The 16519-nt window shown below is 45.7% G+C and overlaps 1 protein-coding gene across 4 annotated transcripts in view; it reads left to right on the top strand.

Moving 5' to 3' along the window:
- Window positions 1-12269, top strand: part of BCAP31 (B cell receptor associated protein 31) — a 47890-nt gene extending 35621 nt beyond the window's left edge. For 2 of the 4 annotated variants that reach the window (XM_069986497.1, XM_069986498.1), the window contains exon 8: window positions 11350-12269. In XM_069986497.1, coding sequence (XP_069842598.1) covers window positions 11350-11388 — 39 coding nt within the window. In that variant the 3' untranslated portion in view covers window positions 11389-12269. The remainder of the gene's footprint in view (window positions 1-11349) is intronic. The other 2 variants (XR_011364810.1, XR_011364809.1) reach the window with 2 other exon arrangements.
- The last annotated feature ends 4250 nt before the right edge of the window (window positions 12270-16519 follow it).

Genomic DNA, 16519 nt, shown 5'->3' with positions numbered 1-16519 from the left:
CCTGCCTGAATACCTTAGATAACAGGTTCCTTATTCAGAGCATTGGCTGGAGATGTCAGACGCTTTCTCTGGCCTTCCTTGTTAGACAAATGGCTAAATCAATCATGTTTTATTGATTGCGGACGAATTCCTAAGCTGATATCCTAGAGTTATAGAGCAAATATGGCTGCACAAGGGACGCTCTGCATCGTAAGCTACATCTGAGCTGAGCGGCTCTCTCATCCAGGGTCTGCGGATAGGGTTCTACTCTATTAGTTGCAAGTCCTAAGAATGGAGGTCAACATCATGCATAGGGACTACAGTGCAGATGATAGGACGTCCGTGTCATAGACACCCAGCACCCCTGAATACACAGTCAATAGGAAGAGGATGGCGCCATTCATTGTGTAGTGGTGGCACCAACTCTTTCACTTTAATGGGCGCTGCGGTAATGCAGCACCCCCAATACACAATGAATGGTCGCTTAGACCCTCACCAATCGAGAACAGGGGCCCCTTGTCCTCTCATGTCAATGGAGCAGCAGTCGAGTATGCACGCTGTTTTACTATTCATTCACTACAGCACTGACCAAGATAGCCAAGCACTGTCTTCAGGTGTCTTTTAAATAGAGCAGCAGCGCCCATAGGTTGGACCCCCCACCAGCTGGATATATATCCTCCACCCAGTGCATGGTTGTAATCTTGGGGTAATCCCTTTATATGAGATCTACTCCTTGAGGTTCTGCATCTTTTACAGCTGTGCCATTTGCGCAATAGTGTCCGTAGACACGTTGTAGCTAGAGCAAAGATCCCCAACCTTTGTGGGCTACGTACAAAGACGACAAGTAATGATGAACCACAATGACCATGACTAAGGAAAAATTCTTCACTAGTTGGGATCCTAAGCCAGAAGGGTTTATCACCTATCTTATGGATAGTATGGAATACTTAGGGGAGAACTACAGGTGCCAGCAGACCCAAAGCTTGAGAGAATGTTGCAGATAGAGATGAGCGAACCGGGTTCGAGTCGATCCGAACCTGAACTTTGGGCATTTGGTTATCGGTGGCTGCTGAACTTGGATAAAGCGCTAAGGTTGTCTGGAAAACATGGATACAGCCAATGACTATATCCATGTTTTCCACATAGCCTTAGGGCTTTATCCAACTTCAGCAGCCACTGCTAATCAAATGCCGAAAGTTCGGGTTCGGATGGACGCGAGCATGCTCGAGGTTCGCTCATCTCCAGTTGCAGATGATGAGAGAATAAAGCCTGCTCTCCCCATTGGAGTGATAATGTGTCGTGGCCGCTGATCATATGACCACCACCGACCACCGGTACCCAATTCAGTAGGATTTCCCATGTCTAAGCCGCCAAGAATGGCGGTGACAGATTACCTTTAATGGAAGATGGAAGACACGGCTGACATACCGGAATGAGTAGTGACATGAATATTATGTAACCTTTGTTTTCTCCTATTGTGGTGTGGAGGAGTTGTATTTATCTGCAGGCTTTGGCTGCTCTCCTGGATTGTATTATATAACCTTCTGCAGACCTCTGGGGCCTGTGCTCGGCTGCAGCATAGAGCCCGGATTCCAGTCCATTAGCCAGACTGTTGGACTGAGGTCTATGACCTATGATTGGGACACAGCCATGACCTCCCAGGGCTTTATATACACCACATATTGGGTGCCAGGCTCAGAGACTTCATTAGGTTGTGAAGTATAAGGCTTGTATATAACAAATCCACAATGGAGAGGAATAAATAGCTTCTATAGTAATGGCTACACAATACTGACCCATAAAGACAGCACTGTCCCATGATATACACGCAGCCCCCCAGGCCTCCATCCCACCAGCCACCATGGTCCCAGCATAGATGTGGGATGAGTGGATTTTCTCGGCCTTACACTGTTGTTGACCAGCAGCATATGGGTGTCCAAGATGGGAGGAAACCCCATCTGATGCTGAGCGCTGTACACTATTTATAATATAGACCTGATCCACCAGGAGGACATACTGTGCCGGTGTAAGGTGTCCGGCCTGATGGTTGCTACATCGTGCAGTCATGTAGTCATACAAACCTAACAACCCCACTGGGGGCAATACCTGGACCACCCACTCCTGTCCCCAGTCCAGAAGTCACAGGATTACACTGATACAAGGAAAGGAGAAGAGCTTGTTTGTTCACACACAAAATAATTCCTGTACAGTGGTGCAGTCGGGGTCGAAAGCCCCTCCACTATCTCTGTATCTTCTCATATGGAAGGAAATCTGTTTTCTCTATATATACTCCATATCTGAGGTGAATTGGAGGGAGGTAGTATTAGTGCAAGTCTGTGCTGAATTGTAGTTTCAGCTTAGTCACCCCCCAAGGGGTCTTTTATGTAACCAAGAGCACACGTTGGCGGAGAAGCTGGAATTTGAAATACATTAGAAACATATGTTCTAGGCCTGAAGGAGCACAGCGCCAGAATATATGTATTGTGTCCGCAGGTTCTAAAATACATCAGGGGGCTTTTGCATCTGGTCTGGCACCAGTTTTTAACATGTAAGTTCTATACCGGATGTAACGCACATGTAAGTTCTATACTGTATGTAACGCATGTAAGTTCTATACCGGATGTAACACATGTAAGTTCTATACTGTATGTAACGCACATGTAAGTTCTATACCGGATGTAACGCACATGTAAGTTCTATACTGTATGTAACACACATGTAAGTTCTATACCGTATGTAACGCACATGTAAGTTCTATACTGTATGTAACACACATGTAAGTTCTATACCGTATGTAACGCACATGTAAGTTCTATACCGGATGTAACACACATGTGAGTTCTATACCGGATGTAACGCACACGTAAGTTCTATACCGGATGTAACGCACATGTAAGTTCTATACCGGATGTAACGCACACGTAAGTTCTATACTGTATGTAACGCACATGTAAGTTCTATACCGGATGTAACGCACATGTAAGTTCTATACCGGATGTAACGCACATGTGAGTTCTATACCGGATGTAACGCACATGTGAGTTCTATACCGGATGTAACGCACATGTAAGTTCTGTACCGGATGTAACGCACATGTGAGTTCTATACCGGATGTAACGCACATGTAAGTTCTGTACCGGATGTAACGCACATGTAAGTTCTATACCGTATGTAACGCACACGTAAGTTCTATACCGGATGTAACGCACACGTGAGTTCTATACCGGATGTAACGCACATGTAAGTTCTATACCAAATGTAACGCACATGTAAGTTCTATACCGGATGTAACGCACACGTGAGTTCTATACCGGATGTAACGCACATGTAAGTTCTATACCAAATGTAACGCACATGTAAGTTCTATACCGGATGTAACGCACATGTAAGTTCTATACTGGATGTAACGCACATGTAAGTTCTATACCGGATGTAACGCACACGGGAGTTCTATACCGGATGTAACGCACATGGGAGTTCTATACCGGATGTAACGCACATGGGAGTTCTATACCGGATGTAACGCACATGTAAGTTCTATACCGGATGTAACGCACATGTAAGTTCTATACTGGATGTAACGCACATGGGAGTTCTATACCGGATGTAACGCACATGTGAGTTCTATACCGGATCTAACGCACATGTGAGCGGCAAAGGTAAAGAGGATAGAACATAGTAAAATTACAGCACCCAGAAGGAAAGGTGGTGGAGCTCTGGAAATCCCAGGATAGATGACATGGTGTGATGGGCAAAGGATAAAAACGGCAGCTAAGTATTCTAAATCTCCAGTTATTCAGTGTCCTGAGCGCCAGAAATCAGTATGATAGTAATGTGTTCTGCCACGCTGAGTGCACTCGGGTGGGAAAATCGCCAGTTTCTGCTGCCGGAGATTCCCGACCAGTGACGTCCCAGATGTGGTTGGTAGGAGACAAGGCCGGGCTGTGGTTGCATGTTCAGTCAGATAACGTGGCCTGGTGGTATCATGCCGAACGCTCTTAGGAGACTTTGGAGTAATGGCCGCAGCGGAATGCATCCAAGTGTGTTCAGCATGGCAGGACCTGCCAGTGTAACCTCCCTGATAGCATGCCAGGCCACATACATGTGTGTTATGTATGTATGTATATGAATGTGACGCTCATACACAACACTGAATAAATCAGGAGCTTGGGAATATCAATAATATCATATTTCCATACGTCTCTGGCTTTTCCTCCTTGGTTTTGCAATCACCATGCTGGGCAGTGATGTACGGCCGCCCTCGTACATTCCACACATGGGACACTTTTAAGGTTCCGGATAAACACCCTGGGGGTGGGAAGATGTACGCTGCTTGTAGCTGGTGAAAGGTTTGGAACACATTTGTTACTATGCACTTGATATAGATGTCACCAGAGGTCAGCTCATGGCTGCTACTGACACGTCATATAGAAATATCACAGTGAATGCAGATATTACACACGGCTGCTATGGTGCCGGAGGGTCTGCTTACTTGTCCAGCACGGCCCAAGCAAGTGGTTAAAGGGGTTATCCAGGATTAGAAAAAGCACAACTATTCATTGCAAAAACAGCGCCACCCCTGTCCTCAGGCTGTGTGCGGTATTTCCATTCAGAGCCATTTAATTTATTGGAACTGAACTGCAAAATCCCCCATACCCAAACTGGGGACAGGAGAGGTGCTGTTTCTAGAAGAAAGCGGCCATGTTTTTCTAATCCTGGATAACCCCTTTAAAGAATTAGCTTTTGTTCCTCTTGGCATTACAGTTCAGTCACATTTTAAGTGGCAGTACCAGGCTCAGCCTATGGGTGAGAGTGGCGCCCTTTCAGTAGAAACAACCCTTTCTCCTAATCCCATACAGCCTTTTTAATGAAGTAAATGGCAGATTTACTTATTTCTAGTAACAGCACCACCCCTGTCCTCAGGTTGTGTGTGGTATTGCAGTTCAGCTCCATTAGGGTGTATAAAGCCGAGTTGTTACACCATACACAACCTGAGAACGGGGGTGGCAGCAGTTTTGGATAAAAGCAGGTGCGTTTATTTAAAGGGATTAACCTGTATTGAGGATAGGTGATTAATGGTAGATAGGCTGGGGTCTGCAGCAGCTGCTTACTTGGACACGCTGTACTTTATGTAGTGGCAGTGTTACATATTGCTGCTCTGTCCCTATGTAACCAATCGCTCCAAGCTGCAATACCAAGTACAGCCACTATGAGAAGTATGGTGCTAGATAGAACCTGAAATAAATAATAAATAGGGTTCTTATTCATGCCCGATCTGTAAATTTAAAGGGATTTTCCATGATTAGAAAAAAAACACCTCTGCTTTCTTCTACAAACAGCGCCACTCTTTTCCTTAGTTTGCATGTGGTATTGCAGCTCGGTTACATTGAAGTGAATGGAGCAGAGTTATAACACCCCAAACAACCTGACGGGGGGTGGTGTTTGTTAATCCTGGCTATTCTCTGGATAGGCCGTTCACTTTAACCCCTTTATAATACTAGATTGGCAGGGGTCCTACTCTGTGCGGCACTTCAGTGTGTACTTCTTCACAGCTCACATGCTCCATGCTTCTCTTAGTGGCTGTACTTGGTATTGCAGCTTTAACGTGTTTGTATGTATGTGTGTGTGAACAGCGGCAGCGCTCACATATGGGACGTGGACCCTTCTGGCCATCGGGGGGCTTCCTTAGGATACGCTATCAGTTTGTAACCTTCCCTTTCTTTTTGTTAGGCGCCATGAATTGGCCGATCCCAGGCACGTGCGGGGAATCACCTGCAGCCTACGTGCAGCTCAGCCTGTCGTGTTGGCGTTTCTCGGAGTCACAAGGTTTCATCGCTCCTGAAGTCAGGCTAGGTGCTAGTCCTAAATATACCTCCCAGGCTGAGGGAAGGAGGGGCCCCGGGGACACTCTCTGCTACATACAGCGCGATCGGGCGCAGCGCTTTACTACTCTGTGAAGGGACAGGAATGTGTGACTTGTGAGAAGGGAGGTGGGAGAATCTCCTGGTCTCCTACACCTTCTCCGGGGATCCCTGCCTTGTTATATAACACACCGATCGTTCAGGAGGAAAGCAGCTCAGACCCTCCCACACCTTCAGTCACCCTGTTCTAGGTCATGTCTTAGTAGTTTCAATGACTGCTATCTCCTAATGACTGGTCCTTACCGATCTAATGTCAGAAAACTGCCACTGCTTTCATCCTATAACAGCGCCACACCTGTCCTCAGGTTGACTGTGGTATTACAATTCAGCTCCATTCACTTAAATAGGTTACAATATGACGCATACAATGAGGACATGAGTGGCGCTCTTTCTAATTCTGGTCACTCCTGCCTTCTGCATGATCTTCATATCTAACCTACTGTGTGTCCGGAGGGGAGCATCCATTATGAGAGGTGGGACAGATCTATTAAAGGGGGAGTTCAGCAGAAAAGAATTCTTTCAAATCAACTGGTGCCAGAGATTTGTCATTTACTTCTATTAAAAAATCTAAAGTCTTCCAGTAGTTATCAGCTGCTGTATGTCCTGCAGGAAGCGGTGTATTCTTTCCAGTCTGACAGTGCTCTCTGCTGCCACCTCTGTCCATGTCAGGAACTGTCCAAAGCAGTAGCAAATCCTCATAGAAAACCTCTCCTGCTCTGGACAGTCCCTGACATGGACAGAGGTGGCAGCAGAGAGCACTGTGTCAGACTGGAAAGAATACACCACTTCCTGCAGGACATACAGCAGCTGATAAGCACTGGAAGGCTTTAGATTTTTTAATAGAAGTAAATTAGAAATCTGTCGCTTTCTGGCACCAGTTGATTTGAAAGAATTTTTTTTTTTTCTGAATGACCCAACAGCTTAGGGTTAGTCACGTCAGTGTATGGCAGTGGTGTCACACCTGCAGCCCTTCACCTGTTGCAAAACTACGATTCCCATCATGCTTGGGGGGGCCAAAGTGAAGACTTAGGGGGAGGGGTGGCGTGACCAGCATGGATCTGAATGAAGATGTAAATATTTGCACAGATTAAGACTTGTGTAAAATGTTTTAACTTTTCTACACTGGAAAATTGGCATAATAGGGCGTAATACCATCCACCCATGTGTATACAGTATGATAGAAATGAGTATGTGGCCCTTTAATCGTGAGCCGTCCTCTGTGCAGCTACTGGTTAGGCCTGTGCTGGCTTAATGGGTCATTTTGACCTCATCTGTTATATAAAACAGTTTGTTCCAGCTTCCGGGTATGTTTAGCAGTGTACTGGAATGACCTGCATTACGTCATTGCATAGTGTTCTAATGGAACACTGACCCCTGACCCAGCTGCCACATAGCGGAGTCTTATAGGAAGGAGTGTCAGCCTCATAGATTCAAAAAAGTTATTTACCATAGAGGCATAGTTATACAGATTTGTGAATTATTTCTAGTTTAAAAAAAAAAAAATCTCAAGTCTTCCAGTACTTATTAGCTGCTGTATGTCCTAAAGGAAGTGGTGTATTCTTTTCAGTCTGACACAGCGCTCTCTGCTGCCACCTCTGTCCATGTCAGGAACTGTCCAGAGCAGTAGAGGTTTTCTATGGGGATTTGCTGCTGCTCTGGACAGTTCCTGACATGTACAGAGGTGGCAGCAGAGAGCACTGTGTCAGACTGGAGAGAATACATCACTTCCCGCAGGACATACAGCAGCTGATAAGTACTGGAAGACTGGAGATTTTTTAAAGAGAAGTAATTTATAAATCTAAATAACTTTCTGACACCAGTTAGTTTAAAAACTTCTTCTTTAAGCATTGAGATTATATAGGCACTGTCAAAAATTGTCAATTAGTTTGAGGATTGAGAGTTCTGATCGCTAGAACGTCTTGCTGTGGGGCACAGTCAAAACCTTTTTATTTTTTAAGTGACAGGTATACTGTAAGGCTGTGTATGGACACATGTTTGTCCCAGGCCCACCCTTGGTCATCTGACCCGTAGCTAAGGCCAGGACTTACAGCCATAATACAGTGTGAACGCGGCCTAACTGGTAACTATTTGGATAATTTTCACAATCTAAATATAATTCACTGCAAAAAAATTTAAAGGATTTTTCAGATTTTGCTGTGCCGTGCCCAGTGTTTACAAGCCGAGGGTCTGCCGTGTGATTGACAGATCTGCTATAAGGGGCTCTGCATTCATCATTGTAAACCTTTAGATTGACTGTAAGCAGCTTAGAGTATATATGTCACAAGAATACCGACTGCTTTATTCTGAGAACATTGTGTGTGTTGTATCCAGTGTCCGGGGTTGGAGGGTGCCTGGTATACCTGCACAGCCATATCACCTGAACCCAGACTGTGTATAATAAGCACTTGAGGTCCTTGGGTTGAGTTAACCCTTTGTGCATGTTCATCATTGTGAGTGACTTAAAAAAAAACAAAAAAAAAACCCACTTCTGTTAGTGGTCTCGGTGGTGGTGGGGGATGGGGGGGGGTCTCTTCTGAAGGGGTGCAGGCACAGACACTGAATTCCTCCTGGATCACTTGTATTGCGTTACCGGCCGATATAAATAGTTTGTCATGGTGGTTCCTTGTTATCTCCCAAGCCCCATATGTGGTAGCGGTAGCCCGGCTCCGAGAGGGGCCATTAACCTGTTAAGTGCTGGGGTGGCTTGTAATTTATTGCTCCTATCCCTGGACATGGCATGGTACGAGCCGCTTATAGAAGATTGTAAAGGTCAGGCCAAGCTGTACATGAGAGCAGCAGTGGCTACAGAGTAATCCGATTTCTAAGGGGACGTAAATGTGTGTAGACAGTGCCGAGCCGTAATATGTATATAACATCACATGGTGGGCTCGGTGGCGCCAGAGGAGTCCGGATGCTCTTTAGCCCCAGACATGACTATCTATCTGCGTTTCGCCTTTTACAGCCATTGGACACTTTTTGAACCTTCTTTTTGCTCTGAAAGTTACAAAATGAAGCAGGTTTGCAGCTCTCCTTCCGTTTGGTGTATACAGACTTCATGCAGATCTGTGTGTTTCCTTGTTTCCTGACAACCAAAACCGCAGCCTAGATTATTTTGGTGCTATTTAAAGGCTAGAGAAGGTAAACTGGAGCTAGATAGTCCGAGGGTGAGGCCAGTGCGTCGCAACGGCTGCTCGATAAGTTTGGCGCACCTTTAGACTGTCTCCTTTCAGCGTCTGATGCGTCCAGCTATTATATCAAATTAAGGTTGTCTTAAGATAAACTTTTATCCTGTGTGTGGCCAATGCCATTCCTTACGCCCCTTCTTTCTAATCTTACAGAGAGTAGGAGAGGACACCATCGTTGGGCATGCATGTTAGATAGATAGTTTTCATCCTGAGGATACCTCTTTCGATCCCCTTATACACGTTTATGCTTGGGTCATCTGGCAGCGGCTTATCTCCCCTAGAACATGTTACAATCCAACACGACCAGCCGTTTTTCCCCCCTGATATCTAGCATTGAGGGATCGTCTATTTCCTTGCAAAAACAGCGCCACACCTGTCCTCAGGTTGTGTGTGGTATTAAAATTCACCTCCATTCACTTCGATGGAACAATTGAAGACAAGGGTGGCACTGTTTCTGGGAGAGACTGGCCATATATTTGTAAGCCAGGAGTGGATAACTCCTGTTAACCAATTCTGCTTGGATCAGCAGGTTTGGGCAACTTTTGTAAGATTAGTATAACGCACAGATCTGCATCTGAGCTATATACACGCAATGGTGAGATATTCTTGGGTCCTGCGGCAACCGCTTTCTACTCTGAGGTCCTGGTAATGGATGTCTGCCATGCTGTATGCGGCTCTTTAACTATTAGAGGGGAGGTCTTCTCATTGAGCCCTGACATGCCTATAGAACATAGCTGTGATCCTCTCCTGATGCTATATAGCAGTATCAGGTGCACAGTCTCTCGCACTAACCTCATACTAAGCATACTCCAGGGCAGCGGTGCTGGATTTTAGGGACCGTTGTGACACTTTGCCATTAGCCTTGTAGTTTTGCCACTTTAAGCTGAGCGTACAGAGAATGGCGCTCTCTCCCCGCAGACCCGCGAGTCACATCCTTTTATACGCCTCACATCTCTCTAATTAAAATTTCATGGAATATTTAATACCGAGCTGAGGATTGTCCACGTCCCCCCCCTTGTTGTGTCCGAGTTAACCAAGCATGTAGATATTATACATATAATGATGGGGTAGCCAGGGAGGCAGCCATCAGTGGGAAATTCCTCACTTCTTCTCATTCATCTGTGTAGGATGTAGAATACATTAGAGAAATGACATCTATATACAGATAGCCGGGTAATGGAGGGGGGAGTGCAAGACGTACGTTTGCCAAGTGCTTATCTGCGGTCTAAGGGTTCTTTTATACGAAGCAATTTTTAACGATTAACAATAAACAATCGCAAACGAGATTGTTTATTGTTAACCTGAAATCGCTCACCATATTACACAGAACGATGGTCATTAGATACGATCGTTACTATGATCGTTTATTCCTTCTGATCCCAGCAAAACAATGAACAATGTGCAATTACACTGAACGATTAGTGAACAAATGCGGAACTTGAGCGAACGAATGTGGAATTACAGCGAGTGTTAATGTTAGGTTCAGATCTAAATCAGCGATTAACGACATACGAACGCGATTTTTTATTGTTAACCTGAAATCGTTCACCATATTACACAGAACGATAGTCATTAGTTACAAGCGTTACAGCGCTCGTCTTCTCCATCTGATCCCAACAAAAGAAGGAAGAGTTTGGAATTACACTGATCGATTAGCAAACGAATGTGGGATTAAAGCGAACAATTAACAATGATTTCAGGTTCCGATCTAAATGATTGGTCAAAGACACACCAATGATTTTTCAAACATTGCCCACAATTAAACGGAAAGATTATTGTTTAAATTCGAAGGAGATAACTATTTTCTGCACGATAATCACCCCGTCTAATAGGGCTGGTTTAGCAATTCTCCCTTATCTGTTAGGCAGAAGAGAGAATGGTTACAAAGAGTGTTGTCCGTGTATTATATAGGCAATCAATTCTTAGGGTGCGTTCACATACAGGATCTGCAGCAGATTTGATGCTGTGTTCAGATATTTAGATCAAATCTGCTGCGATACGGTGTGTGTGTGTGTGAAGCTACCCTTAAGTATGTAATGCTCTAGTTCACCTGCGGGGGTGCTGCAGCAGGGAGATTGAACACTTGCTGACATTCTGCCTACCATAGATTACAGCTGATCGCTGAGATTTGTTACTCTCTATATAAAATTCTCATTGGTTTTGTCTTCTTCTGGTGGTGAGGCCAGATATCAGAGCTTGTATCCACTATATGGGATCTACAGCCTCCTCACTCACTCCTACCTCTCCATTTGTCTTCCCGACAGGCTCTTCAAGACGGACCAAAGGATAAAAAGGAGGAGTGAAGATTGTGCCAATTGTCAGACGCTCCACCCCATCCAGTATTTCCACCATTGCTGGCTAAGTGGAAATGTCCACCTCCATTGTCACCACTTGATACCTTGCTTGCAATGACCTTTGAGGAGTTCTCCGATATTGCTACCGTCTGTGATTTGTCTTCCTGTTCGGCAATATCTGTAGAGGCTCTGCTTGCATTTAACCCATACATCCACTTACAGTACCTATGGACAGCAATACAGTAATCCCATATGAGCGCAGAAGGTAAATGACAACCCTTCTGGAACTAATACTGTGCTTTACTAATACTGAGGTTCAAGATCACTAGTGCGGGGTAGGGAACCTTGGCTCTCCAGCTGTTGCAAAACTACAACTCCTTTGGCTGTCCAGGCATGATGGGTGTTGTAGTTTTGCAACAGCTGGAGAGCCGAGGTTCCCTACCCCCGCATTAGAGAGTCATTTGTCATGCTCCGCCCCCTTCTTGCACTAGCGCATCACTTTTACCTGGAGTGCGCCTTTAATTCTTAGAGCGTTGTGCATTTTCTACAAACTCTTCCTTACGTCTGTCTTCTATTCTTGAAGCTTAGGCAGCCTATATACACCAGTACCGGACATATCACCGACAGTCACTACATCGGGTTTTGTAAGACAAAGCAATGGCCACATTACATTATTGTATGTCATCCTCATGGGAGAGGTGAGGGTTAACCTATAGAGGATGTTTTTTTTTTTTCTCGTTACCTATAAACCTGTAGGTTTATTGTTCTATGTCTGTTTTCTTTGCACTCTTTTCTTACGGCACCTGCTTTACTTTCATGATCTGCATTATCAGAATACTTTTGTGTTGAACTGTAATGATATGTAATAAAGTGATACGATTTGGTCTCCATACTGTGCGCACCTTACAAGGTCATGGACGCCGCTTATCTCCGCACGCCACATCTGGTAGCTCTCCGGTAATTTTCCACTCCGCTCTGTTCTCCCAGGAAGGAGTGCTGATACTCGAGGTGATTTTCTTACTGGAAGGTCTCGGATCAGGTGACTGTTTCATTATCTTAGATAGGATATGGAGGGATGGCAGGAAAAGGTTTTTTCCCCCCTCCAATATCGACACACAGAGCTGATTCTCTTAAAGGATTTTTTAATATGTTATTATTTATAGAAAGTTAGGCAAATTTCTAATGTACATTAATTATGAGAAATGCACATATACTGCTATTTCCCTTAATTTAGTAGATCGGGGAGTCTTCATATTCTGTCATAAACCGTGACGTCACGAATCAGTTGTCATTTCTATGGAGTGTCCAGCAGGGGGCGCACTTTATGTAGAAGGCAATAAGCACCATTGACTTCTAGCGCCAAAAATGATGACCTTTGGGCGTCCCATTGATGTTAATATAACTTTAATAAAATACATTTATCGTTTTTCAAATTTACATTTATATTTCTGTTGCCTGGCAGCAGTAAGGAGCAATGTAGGCTCCTCTGCTGCCACCAATGTTTGTTTCAGGAACTGCAGGCTGTGTACTGTATATTAGGGTCTATAATGAAATAAGCTATTTAAGAACTTGGCTGTAATAATGTGACATTGGGAGGAGGCAATTGAACTTTTTGTTCTATGATCCGCACGTCTACATGTTCTATATGTATTACGTGCCCTTCTTCAGGTCGTGTAGTTCATTGCATCACGTCAGAATATATGATACAGAAGAGGACAAACTCCATTTCATCTACGAAGGCAAATGTTCCTTTTAAGCGTACATTGCATTTGTTCCAAATGGTGCAAAAAGTTAGCAAATATATGGAGATGCTTAAGGGGCAAGAAGAGTTTATCATTTATCTTGGTCTTTCGGGTACATGGCAAGATGTCTGAGCGGTGCCAAGTTCAGCTATGATTTATGTAGAGTAAGCTAAGCTCGCAGGGTGGTGAAGTCCTGTTCCACGTCACATGAAGGTGAACCTCACCCAAACCTCCTTAGGTTGAATAATTATGATTTTTTTAGGTGGGCCCCCTGTTTCCACAATCGCCAAACGCCAATGCTGAACACGTAACATGTACCATTAGGGTATCTGCATGTAGGAAAAATCTATCAGATGTGATTGATAAATCTACAATAACAGAATGTAAACCTCCTCGGGATAAACTTATATCTATCCTAAGATAATAATAAGAAAAATACTAAAATGGCAGACTAGATGGAGCCAGTGGTCTTTTTCTACCGACAATCGTCTATGTTTCTATCCTGCGTACAGTACTGTGCGTATCAACTCCTGTGTGGAACACATTACGTACTATTAGGGTATCTGCACACAGGTAAAACCTTATCCTACATACAGTACTGTGCGTATCAACTGCTGTGCGGAACACGTCACGTACTATAAGGTATCTGCACACAGGTAAAACCTTATCCCATATACTGCACTGTGTATCATTCAGGTGAACCATTGTCCCCTCACTAGTTTGTCAAGTATGCCAAAGGACATTATCTGCCAAATCAATAAGAAATAAACTGTATTGTCACAAATATATGAATATATGGACCTGTCACCATGACAAGGCGGCATCCTCTACGTCAGGAGGAAAAAAGGTTTCACCACCAGCACAGACACTGATTCTTTACTGTAAGAGCGGTAAGACTGTGGAACTCTCTGCCACATGATGATGTCATGGCTGATTCATTAAATAGGTTCAAGGGAGGCCTGGATGTTTTTCTTGAAAAATATAATATTACAGGTTGTGGGCATTAGGTTTCCGTTGATACAGAGATTATTCTAGTCGCCATTGGAATCAGGAAGGAATTTTCTCCCTGTAATGGGGCAATTTTCATCCGCCTCATAAGGGGTTTTTGCCTGGTTTCTGGATTAACATAGTAGGGTTGTACTGTAGGTTGAACCTGATGGACTCTTGTCTTCTTTCAACCTTATTAACTATGTTACTATGTAAACCAGCCTGTACACCGCTGCTGCACAGGACCACCGGCCTGTACACCGCTCCTGCACAGGACCACCGGCCTGTACACCGCTCCTGCACAGGACCACCGGCCTGTACACCGCTCCTGCACAGGACCACCGGCCTGTACACCGCTGCTGCACAGGACCACCGGCCTGTACACCGCTGCTGCACAGGACCACCGGCCTGTACACCGCTCCTGCACAGGACCACCGGCCTGTACACCGCTCCTGCACAGGACCCCCGGCCTGTACACCGCTCCTGCACAGGACCACCGGCCTGTACACCGCTCCTGCACAGGACCCCCGGCCTGTACACCGCTCCTGCACAGGACCCCCGGCCTGTACACCGCTCCTGCACAGGACCCCCGGCCTGTACACCGCTCCTGCACAGGACCACCGGCCCGTACACCGCTCCTGCACAGGACCACCGGCCCGTACACCGCTCCTGCACAGGACCCCCGGCCTGTACACCGCTCCTGCACAGGACCACCGGCCTGTACACAGCTGCTGCACAGGACCACCGGCCTGTACACCGCTGCTGCTGCACAGGACCACCGGCCTGTACACCGCTGCTGCACAGGACCACCGGCCTGTACACCGCTGCTGCACAGGACCACCGGCCTGTACACCGCTCCTGCCCAGGACCACCGGCCTGTACACCGCTGCTGCCCAGGACCCCCGGCCTGTACACAGCTGCTGCACAGGACCACCGGCCTGTACACCGCTCCTGCACAGGACCACCGGCCTGTACACCGCTGCTGCCCAGGACCACCGGCCTGTACACCGCTCCTGCACAGAATTCCCGGCCTGTACACTGCTCTTGCACAGGACCACCGGCCTGTACACCGCTCCTGCACAGGACCACCGGCCTGTACACCGCTCCTGCACAGGACCACCGGCCTGTACACCGCTCCTGCACAGGACCACCGGCCTGTACACCGCTCCTGCACAGGACCACCGGCCTGTACACCGCTCCTGCACAGGACCACCGGCCTGTACACCACTCCTGCACAGGACCCTCCGTTCTTAGCATTCTCCCCTCTACCCATCTCTAATGTCACCAACATTTGTTTTCCATGTAATCTGGAGCCCATAAAAGAACAGTTATCTATTTTAGCTCAGCTGGACAGGGAAAATAATGTTTTTCACAGCATACAATATCGTTGAGCTGATAATGAAACATTGGAAATGATTGTTGAAGAATCTGATCCGACCATGAAGACCATGCAGGTGCTAGAGAAGTGTGTGTGTGTGTGTGGGGGGGGTTCTTCCTAGAATAAGTGATTAATCTCTAGGGACGTTCCGTATCTTGGCAGACGTCTTGCGCTTCCTGATCACCTTTATCTCCCTGCGTGGCCCACATCTCTAGTGTATCACCTGCTTTGGCACTGGACACAGAATACGGGAAGGATGATAGAATGAAGGTCATGCTGTTATTTGGTCATAGTCCAACGTGTTATCATAGAGCCGCTCCCGAAGCTTAACAGGGCACGTTTACTAATATTTTATTTGTTGACTGTGTTTGCGATGTTTGTGTAGTCTCCTCTTATTATTGTAGCGTATGTTTTTAGTAAACTTCGTGCATGTAAGGGAGGTTTTGTGGGCCGGAAATGATTGTCCTCCTCTTTTTTTAATCGTTGTCGACTATTGTGTGCCTATTGGATATATTATGTTTTTATTCTTCCTAAGCTTGCGTAGGTTTGCTATACTTTAATACAGGGGTGTGCAGTTGCAAAACTACAATTCACATCATGCCTGGGCAACCAGAGATTTCGCTGTCCGTTTTGTAACAGCTCGAGGGCCATGTGATTGACACTTGTGCTTTAAAACATTCTTCAAGGCATCGTCCAATGACAACATCTACGTATAGTTTCATCATCATAAAATTGCCTTCTTTTATCCGACGTGTATGGCCACCGTCAGCCAAGTTGTTGGGATGTCCTCTGCCCTTTTCCCACATCTATATAGACACTCATCTATGTTACAAATCACATTACGGGAGCAGCCTAACCTCATGTGAATGAATATCTGAGCCAGCTAGTCACCAGCTTGTCCCCCATTGCAAACCTAACATGTAAATACAGCGAAACATGAATCGGACAGCGCTGGAATGAAGCAGATGAAGTCATCTTTGAGAAGTGCTGCCTCTTGACGGGTGAGAAAACAGAAGTAAGGCTGAGAATAGCA

This window comes from Dendropsophus ebraccatus, chromosome 10, assembly GCF_027789765.1.
Source record: "Dendropsophus ebraccatus isolate aDenEbr1 chromosome 10, aDenEbr1.pat, whole genome shotgun sequence".
Taxonomy (NCBI): domain Eukaryota; kingdom Metazoa; phylum Chordata; class Amphibia; order Anura; family Hylidae; genus Dendropsophus; species Dendropsophus ebraccatus.
Note: the sequence above shows the minus strand (reverse complement) of the source record. Positions and strands in the feature narration are given on the sequence as shown.